Below are 18,136 nucleotides of genomic sequence, written 5' to 3'. Positions count from 1 at the left end.
CCGGGACAAGCAGCGTCCCCGAGAGAGGAGCGGCAGCTGCCGGGCTGCAGGTCGTGGTGTCGTCTGGGGGACCCGGCTTCACTCCTGAGCACCCCGCGGTGCTGGCCCCATGCTGGCCGTCCCTGAACACAGTGATGAGGCTGTGTGAGGTCCTGGGGCGGCCGTAACAAAGCACCGCCGACATTTATTCTCGTGCAGTCTGGAGGCCAGAAGTCCGAGATCAAGGGGTTGCAGGCCTGTCCCTCCCGAGGGCTCTCTCCTGGGCGTGAGGACGGCCGTCCCCTCCTGTGTCCTCACGTGCGTCCCTCTGTGTGCATGTGTGTCCTCATCTCTCTTCTTATATGGACACAGCCCTCCGGATTAGGACCCACCCCAATGACCTTATTTTAAGGTAATCACCTCTAAAGATCTGACCTCCAAACGCAGTCACGTTCTGAGGTGCTGGGGGTGAGGACTTCCGAGTATACATTTTGGGGACATAATTCAGTCCATGACAAGGGACCTCACCCCCCAGGACCTGGCTCCCACCTGAGGCGCCCGCCCCCAAGCTCCGAGACTGTGGTACCCGCTGCCCCTCCATCTCCCCTGGTACGGGTTGGAAGCCCAGCCTGAAGCTGGGAAAAGCTGCCTGAAGACACCTCAAACCCCCACCACCCTCACCGGGCCCTCTCAGCTACCAGCGGAGAACGGTCCCCTCCAAATCCGCAGCGACGGTTTTATCTGCCCTTCAGACAGATTACAGTTAAATTTTTTTTTTTTTTTTTTTTGCGGCACGCGGGCCTCTCACTGCTGTGGCCTCTCCCGTTGCGGAGCACGGGCTCCGGACGCGCAGGCTCAGCGGCCATGGCTCACGGGCCCAGCTGCTCCGCGGCCTGTGGGATCTTCCTGGACCGGGGCACGAACCCGTGTCCCCTGCATCGGCAGGCGGACTCTCAACCACTGCGCCACCAGGGAAGCCCTCCATTTAACTTCTTTTGACTTAAGTTTTAAACACTCCCCTCACGGTAACACTGGAGGAGCAGTGAGAGCGAAAGGAGCCTCTTGTCTGGGGCCCGTTCCTGGGTTGGGGAGGGAACCAGCGTCACTGCTGCCCTTGGGGTCAGGATGGAGGCGGCATTTCCTGCTGCCACCCCGACCCGGTGGGGCAGCTCTGTGGCGCCTGGCTCTTCTCTGCCGGAAGCGACCTGCAAGCTGACAGTTCCCACCGATGCCTGCTTATCCAGGGTTAAGTACTTAGTGTGTGTGGTGCTTGTTCAACCCTCACACTGAATTGATTTTCCCACGTGATTTGGTTAAAGATGTCACGCTGGTCTCAGAAATCATGGATGGAGGGGTCCACGGGAGGTGCCCGTGGTCTGAGACACGGCGGGCAGCATGACACAGTGGGGTAGGGGCATTTGGCCGTGGGGACACCATCTAGACAGATGAAGCTCTCCTTTCTTCCTTCTTAGCTGTGAGGTCAGAGCTGAAATCACAAGCGGCTGCACGGCCTTTCTGACTGCGGTGGAGAAGCGGGCGGCCGTAGCTGTGTTCCCAGGGCAGCGCGCCCTCAGAGCTGAGCTCCCAGGATGACGTTTAGGAAGCGGATTTGTCAGGGTTTATGAGATCCAGTCTTTGTCTGACACGTGCGTCATTCCTTGACGGCTCAGAGAAGTTCTTGGGGGAGAAAAACCACAGAAAATGGCGCTGTCTTGTCCCCTTGTATGAACACCAGGTGATGGAGGCGCGGCCGGGCTGCAGGGTGGGGCCGAGTCCCGCTGTAGCGCGCTGCGCGCAGGTCTCCCACCACGAGGCTCGGCCCTGAGCCTTTTATCCTTCACTGTGACTTTACACTGAGGTTGATGGGGGCCGCCGCCGCCTCCCCACCCTCTGTTTCCTACGCGGTCACTCAGCCAGCATGTGTGGTGTCCCAGGGCAGGAGGCGTTCCAGGTGCTGGTGTGCAGGCTGACCCGACCCCTGTCCATGGGCTCTGGGGCTGGTCTGTGCAGCAAGGGGGCGGCTGGCAGTTTTTCTGCCACTCACAGGGAGGGACGTCCCGTGTGAGAGGCGACTCGGGATGGGGCCTCATGATCCCCGGGCCCAGCTGATGGGGGAGGAACTGCCTGCAGTGTGGAAACCCTTTTGAAGCAGAAGGTTCAGGACAGCTTTCATGGGATCCTGATGCTCTAAGAGATCCCGTTAAAGGGACTAGGCTGGCTTCACAAGGACCCGGACTGTCACAGGTGTTGCCAGGACGGTCTCTCTTCGTTTGTTGATCTCATTGTCCCAGGACTTGGTATAACCTAACCTAATCATGCAGATGAAGTGTGTTAGTGTATGTGTACACACACGTGTACATGCGATTGCCTATATAAGTATGTACATGTGTATACATGCATGTACACGTGTGATTGTGTATATGTGTATGTGGACACACGTGTGTGTATATGCAATATAAGTATGTGTGTACACATGTGCCTATGTATCATCGCATGCTCATGTATGTGTATGCATGTGTATTATGATATGTGTACAGTGCACAGAAGCATTATGTGTGTGGACACCTGTGCATATGTGTGATTGCACATGTGTATGTATGTGTGCCGGCATGTGTATTACCTACGGGTGGTTGTGCGTATATGTAAGCATGTGTGTACGCATGTGTGGATATATGTGTATGCGTATGCCTGTGTGGACACGTGTGTGGACCTGTGACTGTGTGTATATGTGCATGTGTGTTTGTGCATGTGTGTGCATGAGTGTTAAATTCAGTAATCATTGTATGAAGTTTGATCGGGGCAGAGTTTGGTGAGGTAGGCATTCAGCGCAACCCAGCAGACAGAAGGCACCATTCAGCGCATTCCCTCACCGATTGGGAGGGCGGGTGATGAAGTGTCTGTATAGGATGACGTGCAGGTTGAAGGCATCAATATCTAAACACCTACTAAGTTTGGGTTGTATTTCAGCCAAAGCTGCGGTATGTACTGGCTTTAGCAGGATGAAAATGAAAAACAAAAATAAGAAGAGAGGCGGAACCCAAGCCCCCTCTCCATATTGAAGTGAATTCAAGAAGAGATGGAACATTTCACAACTCAAAAATGAATTATTCAAAGATGGGAAGTAATATTCTGGAATTCATCAAGAGGGAATAGATGCTCCGAGGAAACTGAACCAACATGCAAATGAAATGTCCACAGAGCTCAGATTATGCTGACGGCCTTTAAAGTCAGTTTTTAGAGCAGATGCTTTTGGGGGGACAGAGATGGAGCTCACAGCCCCGGGAAGCACTGAGGAGTCTAAACGCACACGGGGAGGGGGTTCTGGGCGAGAGCTCGGGCGTGTGCAACCTGGCGAAGCCCGATTGTGAACTAGCCTGGGGCTGGGTCTCCCCTTGTGGGCGCAGGGCCACCCAGGACGTCCCCAGTGCTTGCCCCTAAAACAAAGGCAGGAAGAGAAGGACAGCTTCGTCCCGTGAAACGGGGGCCCTGAAATGTGCTGAGTAAACGCGGCTCCTTTGCCTGTCTGCCCACTTAAACGTGGAACTCCTGTGCTGGAAAGGGGCTCCAGCGTGTGGTAGGTGGTACTCCGCGTGGATTTCTTGGGCTTATGCTGCCTGCAGTCTGACCGAGCTGCCTCCGGCCTCATGTCCCTGGACACAGCCCCCAACATCCCCCTCGCAGCTCACAAACAGGACACGCACAGCCCCGCGCTCCGGGCACTGGTCTGACGTTTAACGCTGAATTACACGGAGGCACACAGCACGTCACCCAGGCCATCACTCTGAGACACACGGGCAAGGAAAGCACAGTGTCCTTTGTCTCCCCGTGGGAAGCGGGGGGAGATTCCTGTGGTTTATCAAAAGCAGCCCGGGATACACAACACTACCAAAGAAAAAGGACAGTACCCATTTCTGTATAAGAATATATTATTTAAAAGACAGTTGAAAAATAAAAATTCTGTACAGCATCGTGAAGTCCTTTTTTTTGTATCAGTGAACAAAATGGTTCTAGAAAACATGATCTCATGGTGGCAGACGCTCAGGACCACTTCTCCCTGCAGGGATGATCCTGCAAAGCCCAGCCGGCCGGGTCCAGAACAGCAGCCCACGGCACTCTGCTTTCTTCAGGCATGATCTGCTTGGAAAAGGAAAAAGACGGCTGGTTTGTGATTGTGGGATCGGAAATGTGCGGGCAATGCCACAAATGTCACAGGCTCACACACGAACAATGAGCACTTGTTCTGTGCCAGCACTCTGCTCGTTTAATCACTAAAGCAAGAAGCATGGGATTATTGCCTCTAGTTTAGAGACTGGGGCTCTGCAGCTCAGAGAGGTTGCGACGCTTGTAATTAGCAAAGCCCGGACTCAGAACAAGGATTGTTGGATGCCAGGGCCTGGCACCTCTCCTCTATAAAACCAACCCAGTCCTCATGCCCTGTACCCGGACTGCTCTATAAGCGAGGGTCTCCCAAGTGACCCTCATACACGTGTGTGGTGTGACCCTACCACGCAGAGGCCGAATGGGCTGGCTCGACTTCTACCTGGACTAAATGCAAGTGCGCGGGAAGTGCTCGCGGCAACATAAGCAAAGACTTGATTTTTGAAAAGCTTTGAAAAAGTGCTTTTCCTTGTAAGTAGTACCTACGATAATCATTGATCTTTTTCTAAGGCATGGCTCCTTCTTTCTGAGCCTAATTGTAAAGATTATACGCAAGGAAGAAACGTTTCATTTAAAAACACTCATACATACAGATTCTCTCCCTTCCTTCCCTCCGTCCCTCCTTCCTTCCCAGATTTCCACGCCGTCCCCACTTCAGTCTGAACTACCGTACACACTGAGACATCATTCAGAACAGCATTACCTTCACTTTTCCCCCCGTCTCGGCTTTTCTCTCTTGACGTGGTGCTCTCAGGTGTCAGACTCTCAGCCCTCTGCTGTAACCAGGACAGAGTGTACGGAAGGCAGAAATCAGGCTCCGGGAGCCAGTGAGTGAGTGACTGCTTGTTTGCTCAAGACCTTCCCGGGGCTGCAGATGCTAAGACGTGAGACTGGGGTCTACAGCCTGGGGGAGCTTCCCGGACAACAGCTCTGCACGGGCCACCTTCCCTGCGGTCAGAGGCCTCACTGCACGCGGCCACTGTCCTCTCACTCATGCTGGCCGCAGATGCGGCACCAGCGCACTGGTGGATGCGGGTGCGAAGTCCGAGGCCCTTTCACCTCTTTTGTGGGTCTGTTCTTTCTGGGAACAGGAAGGGGCCCTGGAGGGTCCTAGCGGCCCTTCTAGGCGGCTGGCCTGGGACCTGGAGACTGAGGCCTTCGCAGCGATGGCTCTCAGTTGACCCTGGGGAGTCAGGCCCCTTTAGCCCTCCCGTCAGGGGGCTCGGCAGGGGGACACCGCCTCTTCCATCTGTTCTCTGCATCATTTGCTCTTAGGTTCTTGGAGCTTCAGGACCCGTCTGTGACTTTTTTTTTTTTTTTTTTTGCGGTACGCGGGCCTCTCACTGTTGTGGCCTCTCCCGTTGTGGAGCACAGGCTCCGGACGGGCAGGCTCAGCAGCCATGGCTCACGGGCCCAGCCGCTCCACGGCATGTGGGATCTTCCCGGACCGGGGCACGAACCCGTATCCCCTGCACCGGCAGGCAGACTCTCAACCACTGCGCCACCATGGAAGCCCTGTCTGTGACTTCTTGGGAGAAGAATCCAAGTAGAGGAATCGGCTGCCAGCCTGGATTGCCCATCGACCCATAAGCATTTACCGAGCACCACAACGCGTGCGGCATTGTACACGAAGTTGGTCAAGAGCTGCACTGAGGCTCAGCGGGGCACAGTGGGAGTTCCTGGCTGCAAAGACGGGGTGGGGCCCTGCCCGCAGTGGGGACAAATGGCACAGAAGGGGGCCCTTGGGGGGGTGTGGGGGGGACACCGGCCAAGGCCAGAGGGGGGACCAAGCCCGAGGCGGCAGGGACGGGCCCCGGAGAGAGGGGTTGGGAGGGTGGACGGAAGGGAGGCCACACCCAAGTGGCTGGACGTCACGGGGGGAGGTCCCAGGGGTCCCAAGCAGCAGGGGGACCTGAAGCAGATCTGCACACACTGGGGTCCTGCCTTGGCCAGACCAGCTTCTGGGGCTTTTCTGAAAACCTCTACCCCGGCTCTGAGCCTATGAACTGGGCCTCCCTGAAACACAGGACCAATCCCAACCGCAGCCTAGAGCCAGACCCAGACCCTCCTCAAGGTGCCACGCTGCCACATGGCAGCCCTGTGGCCGGCTCGTGGTGGTGGCTTTTCCCGGGCCAGGGGGAGCGTCTCTTCCGCCGCCCTCCCTCTGCACAAAGTCAGCCCCAGGAGGAGGTGAGGGACCTGCACGGGGCCAGGGCGCTGCTCTGAGGGGATGCAGGCAGCCGAGGCGCTGTGATGCTCTGGATTTCCCATGGGCAATCACGACCACGGGGCACCGACTCCGCCCGAGGTTCTGTGCGTTCCATGCCGTGAGTTCCCCGAGGACTGACCCCTCTCCTCCGTGGGACGCACGAGCTCCCGTCTGGAGGGCCCCCCAGGTCGCGTGGCCAGGCCGTGCGGGCCCCGCGGCCCCCGCGCCTGCAGCAGCCCGGCTCACCTCCTTCCTGGCGTCGTCCATTTGCTTCAGCTCCTCGTAGCGGTCTCTGGATTCCCACAGGGGCTGCAGCATGAGCTCCTCCACTGCAGGGAAGAGCTGCGAGGGAACAAACGGGCTCTCTCAACAGCTGGTCACCCTCGCAGAGAACGCAGGAGCAAAACCGTGCCAGGTCCCGCGCGTCCCGGGAGAAAAGCCGCACAGGAAACGTGCTTCTGTCCAAGGGGCACTTTTGGACCCTCTTGGGTCTCGGCTGCGGCGGAATCCAAGGTGCCCAAGGTTTGAAGTCGTCTGGTCAATGAGTCCGGGGAGCCCTCGGGGAGGGAGAGCCCCTGATCGCTGCCCACCCACCCCTTCCAGGTCCCCGCTTCCCGCTCTCACACTGTCCTCGCGGACCTGGCAGAAGCCACCCCCTGCCCTCTGCTTGAAGGAACCCCCGACTGTCCACCCTGCAGACTCTCATCTTCCGAACGCCAACCTCGCCCACTAGAGCCCTGGCAGCCCCGGGGTGGGAGGGGTGAGGTTGTTTCCCCCCGTCCCACCGCCGCGTGGCCCAGGACCCCTCCGCCCACTCCGTGCTCAGGCCTGGCCCTGCGGCTCCCGCCGCCCCGGGTCCACCTGCTGAGCATCTTTACCTTTGAGACTCAGCTCTGAGGGGCTCGCCTCCCACTCCGAGACCGCCGGCAAGCCCCAGGGAGCCCCGTGCACACAGCCCTCAGCCCCTCGTGCTTCCTGTCCTTCCCCAGCCCGGCTCCTGCCACCTGTGGGAGCCACCATCACCCTGCTGTGCACTGGCACCCGGTGCCCATGGGGAAGACCCCCCCAGCCTGAGGAAGGAAGCTGCAGGCAGGGAGACAAATTCTAGGAGGAACGGAGCCACGGGAGGTGTGCTGAGGGAGTTCTGGAAGGGTGCTGAGCAGGGCATGGGGCGCCCAGGCCAAGGAGGGTGGGCTCAGAGGTGGAGGCTTGAAGAAAGGCAGGACCAGGAGGGCCTGGGAGGGCGGGGTGGGGGGGCTGTGTGCCCTGTGCTGGGGGCAGTGCGGAGCCATGGAAGGTTCGGGAGAGAGGCGGAGGCCGTCTCCTTGCTGAGGATTAACCTGGTGTCAGCTGTGTGCTGGGTGGGGTGGGGGGCAGGTTAGAGGGGCTTCTGTAGGCGGAGTTGAAAGGCTGACAGGGCCTTGGCGGGTGCCCTGGGAAGCGGAGCCCTGGGGGGTCCCAGAGACACCATGGAGGAGGGTGGCCAAGGATGGGGCAGCTTTGCTGCTGGGTCGCTGCCCGGGGGGGGCGGGGCAGAAGGCCAGGAGGCGGGAGTCTGTTTTGAACACACGGGTGTTAAGATGGATGCGGGGCTTCAGGTGGGCGTCGGGCAGGCGGCCAGTGCACATGTGTGTGTCGTGTGAGCATGTGAGTGTACGCGCACATGTGTGTGCACACATGTATTTATCACGGCTGGGTCACCAGCTCGTGGTGATGGTCACTCACCTTGGTCACCGTTTCGAACATCGGGATCAGGACAAAGTTGATGAACCCAGTTTGGGCCGTGGCCTTGGTCACTTTGTCCCGGTCCATGAAAGGGGCCACGGGAAGGCCCTCCGACTTCTCGCGGTCGCTCTGCGGGGAAGGCAGAGAACACAACGTTAAAGAAAGAAACACCTGTAGAATCTGGGAGCTTCCAGGATCATTGTCTGAGAAGAAGAGAGAAACAGCTAATACGCCAACGGAACCACCCGCATCATGCACATTAGTGACCACGTGGGAAGATGGGGACGCCGTAAGTGCGAACTAGGTGCCTGCTGGGCCTGCAGGGTCGTGCGGGGCGGGGGGAGCCCAGGGAGGGGGTTTAACTAGTGGTAACAGGGGCACTAATGTGGTAACAGTTTGACATTAGCTTTTCCTGTTGGTCCCTGTCTTTCGTGTCTCAAATTACACGTGTGCCTGCTGGGAAGGCTTCCGGAGGCGGTGATGCTGGCAGCCACCTTGGCCCGTCCATCACACTGCCAACAGGAACCTAGTTAAGGGGCTAACGAGCCCAGGAGGCGTGATGCTGCGTGACGCTGAGTGATGCTCCTACCTGCATGAAATACTCCTCTAATAAACAGTCCACCCAGGGTTCCGCCACCTCCATCGGACGGACCTCGTTAGAGATGTCACAGCATTTTATCAGGATCATCTTCAGCTGAAAGAAGAGATCTGGAATCAGCTGTGCAACACGGGACACATCCCACAGTGCTGTGCGTCTGGACTCACCATCACCGGCCGGCGGGGAAGGAGGGTGGGTGATGCTGGCGGAGGGGAAGCCAGCGTTGTTGCCCCCTGCCCCCCGCAAGGGCATACTTCCCACTGCAGGGCGAAAACGGGGCATCCCCGCACCCCCGAGGGTCAGAACCTTTCCTGGAGGGGCCTGAGTAGTAGGAAAGCCCCTTTAACACACGGACGTTTTGTCATACAAACTATACACTGCAAAGCTCAGAAGTATCTTCTTGATGTTGAGAATATGTAAAAAATGTAGACAGACGGTATTGTCTGGAGGCAGAGGTTTAACAGATAACGAAAAAAAAAAAACAGCAAGTGGAGAGTGCTGGGACCCCAGAGCACTGAAGGGTGTGTTAGAGACACAGCGTGCAGGGGGTCCTCATGTAACAGCAAGGAGGGCGCCCACTGGCCTCGGCGCCCACCGCCTGAACACCGGGGAGGGATGCAGGGGTGGGAACCACAGTCCTGCCGGCTGGTCCAAGGGGCATCCAGGACAGGACTCCACCTCTGCCGCCCCCAGCACGGGGGGAGCATTCACACAACTGTCAAGGCGGCCCTGGCTTCTGCCCTCTGCCCTCTTCTCCCAAGCCTGGCACTCCCCTGCGTTGGCCGGGCCTCTGTACGCCGGCTTACCTTCACCTACTTATAACCTTCAAATCGGAATGAGATGGGGGAATGGAAAAGGGGTGACTTTAACTAGGAAAGGGGGTCCTGCTGGGGTGACGGGGGCGTTTTCCCCATTAAGTGCTGTGACTTGGAAAACCGGCTTTACCGCCACCTCGCTCCAAGGTGAGGTTACACGTTTTCCTTTGGTGTACTGGTTTCCAGTCTGAGCTGGAGGGTGGCGCTCACTCACCGGCCCCCCAGAGAGGGAAGACAAGCCGCTCACCAGGGTCATGTGCTCGTCGTTGCTGTAGTCAAAATTCTCCATTTTTTCCTTGAAAGAATCCATAATTTCCGCGTGCCTCGCCATGTCAGTGGCCAAGATCAGTGTGATCATCCCCTGAGAAGTGAAGGCGAAGTGTGAACGCGGGGCACGATCCCAACAATTCCTCAGTGAGCGCCTGCTGTATGCGGAGCCTTCTGCTCACACCACTTCATCTAGGCCTCACGCCAACGCCACGGGCGTGTCTAAGAACCACTGTCCTCATTTTTATAAAGAAACTGAGAGCCGGAGAGGCTGGGGAGCCTGCCCAGGCCTCAGCTGGCGAGTGGAAGGCTGAGGGGTGAGCCTAGGGCTGCCGGGCACAGGCTGTGTCCCTGGAGAAGGCAGCGCATCGGGCCCGCCAAGACCATTCACCTGCAGAGGGCAGGCTCAGCATGTGTCTCCTTGCAAAGTCCAGACGCTTTCAGCCAAGGACAAATGCTTCCCGCTGATTTAGTAATTTAGATATATGGTTTGTTCCTCCCAGAGCTTGTTGTTGGAGGTCAGTGACCTATTTTCCAAGAGTATTTTTTTTCCTGTTATCTAATCTGTATGGGATTATATGTGCTCATCTTGCTTGGGAGTGATCAAAGTCTGATCATATAATAGCATTCTTCTGTTAACGAATTTGTAGGTAAGGATGAAATAAAGGTTGTTTTGTTTTGCTTTTTTTGGCCGCGCCATGTAGCATGTGGGATCTTAGTTCCCCGACCAGGGATCGAACCCGCACCCCCTGCACTGGAAGTGCAGAGTCTTAACCACTGGACCGCTAGGGAAGTCCCCAAATAAGTTTTTTAATACAAATATTTTGACCTTGTTAACCCAGTATTGGTTTAGTAGAAATAACATAATTTGAAACCATGATCATCCATCAACCCACTCATCCACCCATCAATTTATCTGTCTACCCATCCATCCACTTGTCCACTCACCCATCCATCCATCCATCCATCCATCCATCCACCCGTCCGTCCGTCCGTCCGTCCGTCCGTCCATCCATCCACCCACCCACCCGTCCGTCCGTCCATCCATCCACCCACCCACCCGTCCGTCCGTCCATCCATCCATCCACCCACCCGTCCGTCCGTCCATCCAACCATTCACTTGTCCACTCATCCACCCATCCATCCACCCACCCACTTGTCCATCCATCCATCCATCTATTCAGTCATCCATCCATCCATCCATCCATCCATCCATCCATCCATCCATCCTACAGACATTTACAGAACACACCTCTGTGCTGAGTATGGTGTTCTACTTTTCCAAGAAAACACCACCACAAACATCAAATACAGAACTCAAATCAGACAAGACAGATAAAAAATGGGGGGGCATCACTGGCCTTTTGAATTGTGCCATTTCTCAGTAACGATTTAATTGTATTATTAGTGAAGGATCTATTCCTATGATGAGTTATCCCTCAAAATATTCAAGGACGAAATATTATTAAAAATTGGGACAACGGATTTTACCCTTAGAAAGTGTTAATGTCAGTAAGGTGTTTGGGGCAAGATCACCCTGTGTCCCCGTGGCGGGCGGCATGAGGAGGGCCCCGTCCACTGGGGTGCGGCTCCTCCAGCAGGAGCGGGGTGCTGCTCTGACGACTCCACGCACAAAGGGGCTCAGCTGCTTGAATTCTCTGGGCCGAGAACCTGGCAGCGTTCCTCACCCGGCAGCCATCAGGGGCAGCACAAAGGCAGGGTCCTTTCTTCAGGATTTGCCCCTTTACCTGCTTCACAGAAAGACTCACTACAGCTAGTGGAACAACGTGTAGCATGTGCCTGCTGGGTGGCTCCATAAACGTGGAAGGGAGGCCAGAAAGCCAGCAGATAAAGGGGAGATAACCGTACCAGGAATCGGTGATTCAACAAGGGCGGTAATTAAGCCCTGATTGAGCTCTGACTTCCTGGAAGCTGGAAGGATGGGGAATGAGGCTGCTGTTGTCTGATAAGGTGAAGCTATCAGTTCTCCTGGAGGGAGGGGAGTGTGTCCCGGCCCTGGGCTCTAGTGCATCTTGGAGCAAGGCCACCGAGACACCGAACAGACACAGCGTGTGGCTCCTTCTACGCTGTGGACACGGCTCCCATTCGAGTCCCAGGGCTGCCGTGCTAAGTGCCACATGCTGGGGGACAGAACAGCAGGAAGGCATCCTCTCACAGTTCTGGAGGCCGCAAGTCTTGAAACCAAGGTGTCCCCTCTGAAGGCTCCGGGGATGGTCCATTCCCTACCTCTTCCTGTTTCTGGTGGCCCCAACGCTCCTTGGCTTGTGTCCACATCACTCCTGTCTCTGCCCCTGTTGTCACACGGCCTCTCTGTATCTCTCCTCTGTGTGTCTCTTACAGGACACTTGTCATTGGATTTCACATCCACATGGATAATCCGGGGTAACCTTATCTAAAGCTCCTAATTTAATTATGTCTGTAAAGACTTGTTCACAGGTCCTGGGGAGTCAGGAAGAGGACATACCTTTTTTTTTTGTTTTTTTTTGGTTGGGGGGTGGCTATCATTCAACCCACCTCACTCCTCCAAGATCTCTCTGACATCGCCCCTCCCCCGAACGCGCCAGAGGATGGGGCACAGGGCTGCGTGCAGTGGGAACTCCTGTGTGTGTAGGGGCATCACTTTTGGTGAGTTGGAAGCATCTGACCCCAGACAGCTGGTCTCCCTCATCCTCTTCCCAAAGTGCCCCAAGCAGCAGAAATGTCTCTTCTGAAGTGGGTGGTGGGGCTGCAGGGGACAGTGGTCAGGGTTCTGCTGGGCTGGATGCAGACGTGCCTGTCCAGGGCTTGCTCCCTTGAGCGAGTGACTGCCTGTGTCAGCCTCACTTTCCTGGGCTGTGAGATGAGAAAGGACCGATCTCAAAGGGTTCAATTAAATGGTGGCCGTGATCTGCAGGTCCACGGAACACCGTGCATGCGTGCCAAACACATACCTCTTCCCGGGGCGCCACTTGGCCTTGGAGGAGGTTGGGGAGGAGGGCCGGTCCCCCCGGATCCCCAGTGGGGGACTGGGAGATCTTGGGAGCCTCAGGCACGGGGAGAGAGGGCTCCTACTGTCTGGTCGGGCTCACTGTCCCCCCGGTACCTCCCACTCTGCGGTGGGCATGCCCTCACCCCGCACACCTGTCTGATCTGCTTGAAGCCCTCCGCCGACACGCTGGAGAAGATGTTGCACTCGGGCTGGCTGAGGATCTGGAAGGCCACGGCACAGTGGTGGTTCTCCAGGGGCGAGATGTCATTGTAGCGGATGGCCAGCTCCGTGCGGGCGTTGATCTGGTACCTGGGGTTGGAGGAGAGAGCAGAAGGGCCCTCGGGCACCCGCACTCAGAGGCACCTTCGAGTCAGGGCAGCAGCGCTGGCGGGGGGTGGGGAGGTGTATGGAGGCTGGAAGGGATGGAGGGGACCGCACTCTGCTCGTGCCACGAGCCCCCTTCTCCTGGCTCTCCTGGGTCTCCGCTGCCCCTCCAGCTGGATACCTCTACGTTGCTGTAGTCCTACCAGTGGAGGTCACCAAGAAGCCTCAGCGCCTCCCCATCACGTGCCCTCAAAATGGTGAGACACCCTGCAGACATTTTCAGTATGTGGAGGAGGACCAGGGTGCATTTTCACGTCGGCTGCTGTGGGCACGGCCCTTGGCTGGCCTGCGCTCGGGCACGTCATCCGAGTGTGAATTGAGGGGATGGATGTCCACGGGGACGCCTCCTCTGAGGGGCACAAACGTCCACACCTTGGAATCTGCTCTGGTCCTGACAAACGACGGCACGCTTCTCGGGAAGACCTGGCATCATCACCCACCCAGTGATACTCGATACGCAAATACACGAATTCGATAGAACCACCAATGTGTCACTAGGAACACAAACCAGCGCCACCCGGCCTGGACTCTGGCAGGTGCGTGGGGTGGCACTCGGGAGCCTTCGCCCCAGAGGCTGGAGTGGACCGACGTTCCAGCAAAGCCTGGCCCGTCCGCCTGGCTGCACGCCTTCCCTGGACACTCCCCCCTCCCGCTCGTCCACAACCCTGCTCTTGCTGTCACAGCCCCTGCCTCTGCCTTGCTCCTGTTGGAAACGGGCTGGGGAGGCTGCCCACGGGGGAGTGAGATCCAGAGACCGGGGGGAGGGCTGCCCCTCCCTGTCCACGCGTGTGCGGGCGTCCCTGCCTGCTTCGGGGGAGGGAGGTCCTGCTGCCGTCGGGGCTCTGCCGGTGCAGACGCAGAGGGCTATGGCAGCCCCTCCGGGTTTGGTAACCTCCAAGGGTCCCGCCCCGGGAGGCCCAGGCCCCGGACAAAGTCTCAAGCGGCGAGCCATGTCCTAAGAGGTGGGGTGGAGCTGGGGGCTTAGGAGGCCTTGGCCGACATCTCCAGCTTGGAACTGGCAGAGGGTTGAGCTGAAAAGTTCACCTCTGGTACCCAGAGGCCCCTTTACAAGGGAGAGAGAGACAGAGAAAAAGACCGCGTACGTACGTGTTGTTGTAGCCTGGATGATCCAGATCATGGCAGATGGCCGCTGTCATTAAGATCAAGATATCCATTTGGGAAAATTTCTCCTGGATCAGAGAGAGAGTGGGATGGGGTGAGGAGGGGGCTGGAGTGGGGTGGGAAGCGGGTGATACGGGTGGATGAAGCCCCTCCAGCTGCTGGCCTGGTGCGGGAGGACCTGCCTCTCCCGGGGCGGGGAGGGGGTGGGCGCCCATTTGCTCACTGACAAAGCTGGGCAGGGGGCTCCCCCAGACCCACCTGCAGCCCGCAGAGCCAGGTCATGCTGTACATCATCTGGGTGACACAGAAGCAGTGACGGAAGTTGTGGAAAGGGTTGTTACGGTAGTTGTCGTGCACGCAGAGCTGCGGAGACGAGAGGGTCCGCCCTGTGGCCAGGTGCCCACCCCTCCCCCCAGCTCCTGGCACCTTTGTCCCGGTGCCAACTGCCTGCTCCCCACCTGGTCCTCATCCAACTGCCCTCCCGTTTCCCGAGGGTGAGCACCAGGGGGCCCTGGGGCCTGAGGATGTCCGGGGGCCATGGCATGGCCCCCACGATCCCACCCTGGGGAAGCTGTCCCCAGGGGAGCCACGCTGGGGCGTGAAGCTTGGGGGGAGAGCCGGGGATCTACATGCGGGGCGCTGGGTCCCCAGCCACCATCAAACCTTCCACAGGCTTTTAACATCTGGTTGTGAGCAGTATTTTATTAAAAAGAAAGATCTGGGGCCTCCCTGGTGGCACAGTGGTTAAGAATCTGCCTGCCAATGCAGGGGACATGGGTTCGAGTCCTGGTCTGGGAAGATCCCACATGCCGTGGAGCAACTAAGCCCGTGTGCCACAACTACGGAGCCTGTGCTCTAGAGCCCGTGAGCCACAACTACTGAGCCTGTGTGCCACAACTACTGAGCCCACAGTCCATTCCCATGAAACTGTGCTGGGGGGACGGGGGGCCTGACACTCACCAGCCACCTCTTGAGGGTGATGGGGTTGATGCCAAACTCCCTGACCAGGCCGAGGTCGTGGTACATGTGCTCTAAGCAGCTCAGCATCTGCAGGCACAGGAGCAGAAGGACGGTCAGCAGCCAGAGCGGCCAGGAGACGCGCTCAGGGCAGGCCGGGTGGCTTCTCCAGTCGCACAGAGAGTCTGCCGGGGAAACTGGAAGCCACCCCCAGCCCATCCCAGAACTGGGATGATGTCCCAGATGGAAAGTCCTTGATGGCCACCACACATGGCTCTTTCTCGAGGGCACGGCACACATGCAGACCAGGTGCCAGAGTTTGGAAACGGGGGCCTTGAAGGAGCCCCTGGTAGAGCGCTGGGACTGCAGGGTCCCGGGTGAGAGCGGGAGGGCTGGAGTCCAGGCTGCTGGCCGGCTGCTGCCCGGATCACCCCAGCTTTGCCAGCAGCACGAGCGCCCAGCCAGGGTTTTGCTGTCCAGAGGGGCTGTGGATTCGACAGCCCCGCTCCCCGTCCCACCAGCCTATTTGCAGCTGCGGGCAACCCCAAAGAGCTGAAATATTTGCTGTGAAATCAGAGTCAAGAGGCGGAGGTGATCGGCAGACAAAACCATCTGGTGCCACTTATGTGGCAGCTTCGGAGCAGGAGTGACGCGTCTGTGCATCTGCTCGCGCGCTGACACTGCGGCGGGCCCTGGGCTGGGCAGCTGGATGATGCTGAGTGTGGAGGATGCACGAGGTGACTGAGAGGCCCCGCAGCCTTCGAGCCCGCGCTCGGCAGACGCGGCGTCGGGGGGAGCACTCAGAGGTCAGCCCGCGAGAGGGGAGCAGCGGGAAGTCTCCTCCCCGCCTGGTTTGCGATCGGAGAATGCTGGGCCCCTGGGTGAGGCAGGGTGTGTCAACCCCCTTGAAGGGAGAGAGGTGAACCACCACCACCCGGGAGCCCTGATGTTCTTGGGGTGTGAGCTGCTGCTTGGGTGGCCAGATGCAGTTTTGGGGGCCAGGCGGACTGTTGAAGCTTTCAGGCGTGTCCCTGTAGCTGTTCACATTTGCCGTCCACACTCCAAAGTTCATGGCATCCCCAGAGGCCAGGGCTCCCGTCTTTGAGCACCTCTGGTTTGCCACTGTGGGCAGCTAGGTGCTTTTCGGAAGCACTGGGACCCCTCCCAGGCTGCCCGGGGTCACGGAGGTGTGCTGGTGAGGGCCTGGGCCGGCAGATGCCCACACGGGCCGAGCCCACTGGCAGGGGGCTGGTCCCTCCTTTCATCCCCGCCCTGAGGGCGGCTGCACATACATCCCGAGTGTGGAGGACCGCCTTCGCATCCCGGATGCGTGGACCCTTCCACCTCTGAAAGGGAGGGTGGCGTTCCCTCTCTGGCCATGAGCAGCCGGTGCTCCAAGGAGACAGGAATGGTGGGGGTTCCGCCATCAGGGCCCCAGCTTTGCTCTTCCTCCCTGTGGGCTGCTGAGGTCAAAACGACTTTGGGGAGAGTGAGATGTGCTCGGTAGCAGCGGTCATCCACCTGCTGGAAGCAGGGCTGCGTGTTCTGAGCTCCTGTGCGTCCAGGCCAGCAGGGTCCCCTGTTCAGCGGGAGCTTTTGGGACAAGAGGTCCTAATGCTTCTCCTGGAAGATCTGACTCTTCTCCTCCTGCCATTGTCCCCCTCCACCACGTCCATTTCTGATCACGCATCGGTCTGGCAGTTGACAGCTGCACACTTAGAATGCCTCCCCCACCCCTGAACTTGCAGCTCCAGCCCTGCATGCTGACTGGTTGGATGGTTTGGAGCACACGTGTCACCTAGTTCCTTTTCTCAGGCGCCGGCCAGCACGCAGCTCTTCTCAGGGTGGACCAGGCGGGGTGGAGGCGGGATCTGCACTTTCCTGGCCCCTCTTGCTGGGGCTTTTCTCATCCTGGGAGACCAGCCAGGGAAGGCGGTTCACACAGGAGATTCCAGGCCCAGGCGGGGACGACCTGGATGGTGAACGTTCAGCGCGCACCGTTCCTTTCCTGGAGCGCAGGGAAGTCGCTCTGTTGATCTCGTCCGAGTGGGTGAGCCCCTTCCGGGCAGCCTTTCTGGGCTTCCATGTTACCAAAAAGCTGGCAAGAGTCTGTGGATTCTGGTGGCCTCATGTCCACGTGCAGGGCCTTTTTGTTTTCTCCGGGTTCAGAGAGAGGAAGGTATAACTGATATTATAGACTAAACAACAACAAAACGATCCCCATGTTTGTGTTTTCTCAGCAAAAGGGGAATTTTAAAGAAGTGTATTGCTGCTGCAAAAAGTCACTCTGGGTCCCCGAGGCCTCACAGCGGCCCGGGTCGTCTACTCTCAGCAGCACGTCCAGGGGAAGCTCCTTCCTGAAATACTCCCCAAGCCCGGGAGGCCTGCACTCTGCAGGCCCGGGGATCAGGACGCAGGCGGGGGGCTGCTGGGCGGAGGCGGTGCACGAGCAGCCAGAGCCCGGGTTCGAGGCCCCGCCTCTCACCTGCTCCTTGGCTCTGACGCCCCTTCCCGAGCCCACCAAGGGGCAGTTTGGCTGCCAACCTGGAGAATCAAGTTGAAAGACAAACAAGACGGAGGAGAAGCCGAGGAGAAGAGCGATGGGGCCGCTCCCGTCTGGTCCCCGGAGGCCGGTCCCGGTCCCGGGCGGCTCCTGCACTCACCTCGTTGGGTTCCCAGAGCCAGACGTCGAAGGTGGGCTTCCGCAGGGCGTCTACGGTCTCGGGGGACAGCAGGTACTGGCGGGGACAGGAGAGCACTGTGAGCACGCACGGGGGCCTCTGGGTGGAGACGAAGGCTGGCCGTGCCTTCTCCACTCTCCTCTCGCCCCCCTCTCAGGACACCTGGGTACCTTCTCAAAGGCTACACCCGCGAGAATTCTGGAGGGGTCAAAACTATAGGGACGGACAACCCACCAGTGGTGGTCGGGGGCC

At 58.4% G+C, this 18,136-nt stretch overlaps 1 protein-coding gene across 1 annotated transcript in view; it reads right to left on the bottom strand.

The window, feature by feature from the left end:
• Window positions 1-3,897: 3,897 nt before the first annotated feature.
• PDE9A (phosphodiesterase 9A) overlaps window positions 3,898-18,136 on the bottom strand; it is a gene marked incomplete at its 5' end in the record, with an annotated part of 98,636 nt that continues 84,397 nt past the window's right edge. Inside the window, 11 exons of the mRNA XM_079704369.1 lie at window positions 3,898-4,113; window positions 4,841-4,913; window positions 6,593-6,688; window positions 8,072-8,200; window positions 8,661-8,765; window positions 9,732-9,845; window positions 12,893-13,049; window positions 14,232-14,314; window positions 14,505-14,609; window positions 15,207-15,293; window positions 17,867-17,941. Coding sequence (XP_079560495.1) covers window positions 4,103-4,113; window positions 4,841-4,913; window positions 6,593-6,688; window positions 8,072-8,200; window positions 8,661-8,765; window positions 9,732-9,845; window positions 12,893-13,049; window positions 14,232-14,314; window positions 14,505-14,609; window positions 15,207-15,293; window positions 17,867-17,941 — 1,035 coding nt within the window. The 3' untranslated portion in view covers window positions 3,898-4,102. The remainder of the gene's footprint in view (window positions 4,114-4,840; window positions 4,914-6,592; window positions 6,689-8,071; window positions 8,201-8,660; window positions 8,766-9,731; window positions 9,846-12,892; window positions 13,050-14,231; window positions 14,315-14,504; window positions 14,610-15,206; window positions 15,294-17,866; window positions 17,942-18,136) is intronic.

Source organism: Hyperoodon ampullatus (assembly GCF_949752795.1).
Source record: "Hyperoodon ampullatus genome assembly, chromosome: 5".
Taxonomy (NCBI): Eukaryota; Metazoa; Chordata; class Mammalia; order Artiodactyla; family Ziphiidae; genus Hyperoodon; species Hyperoodon ampullatus.
This window is presented reverse-complemented; position numbering and strand designations above follow the sequence as displayed.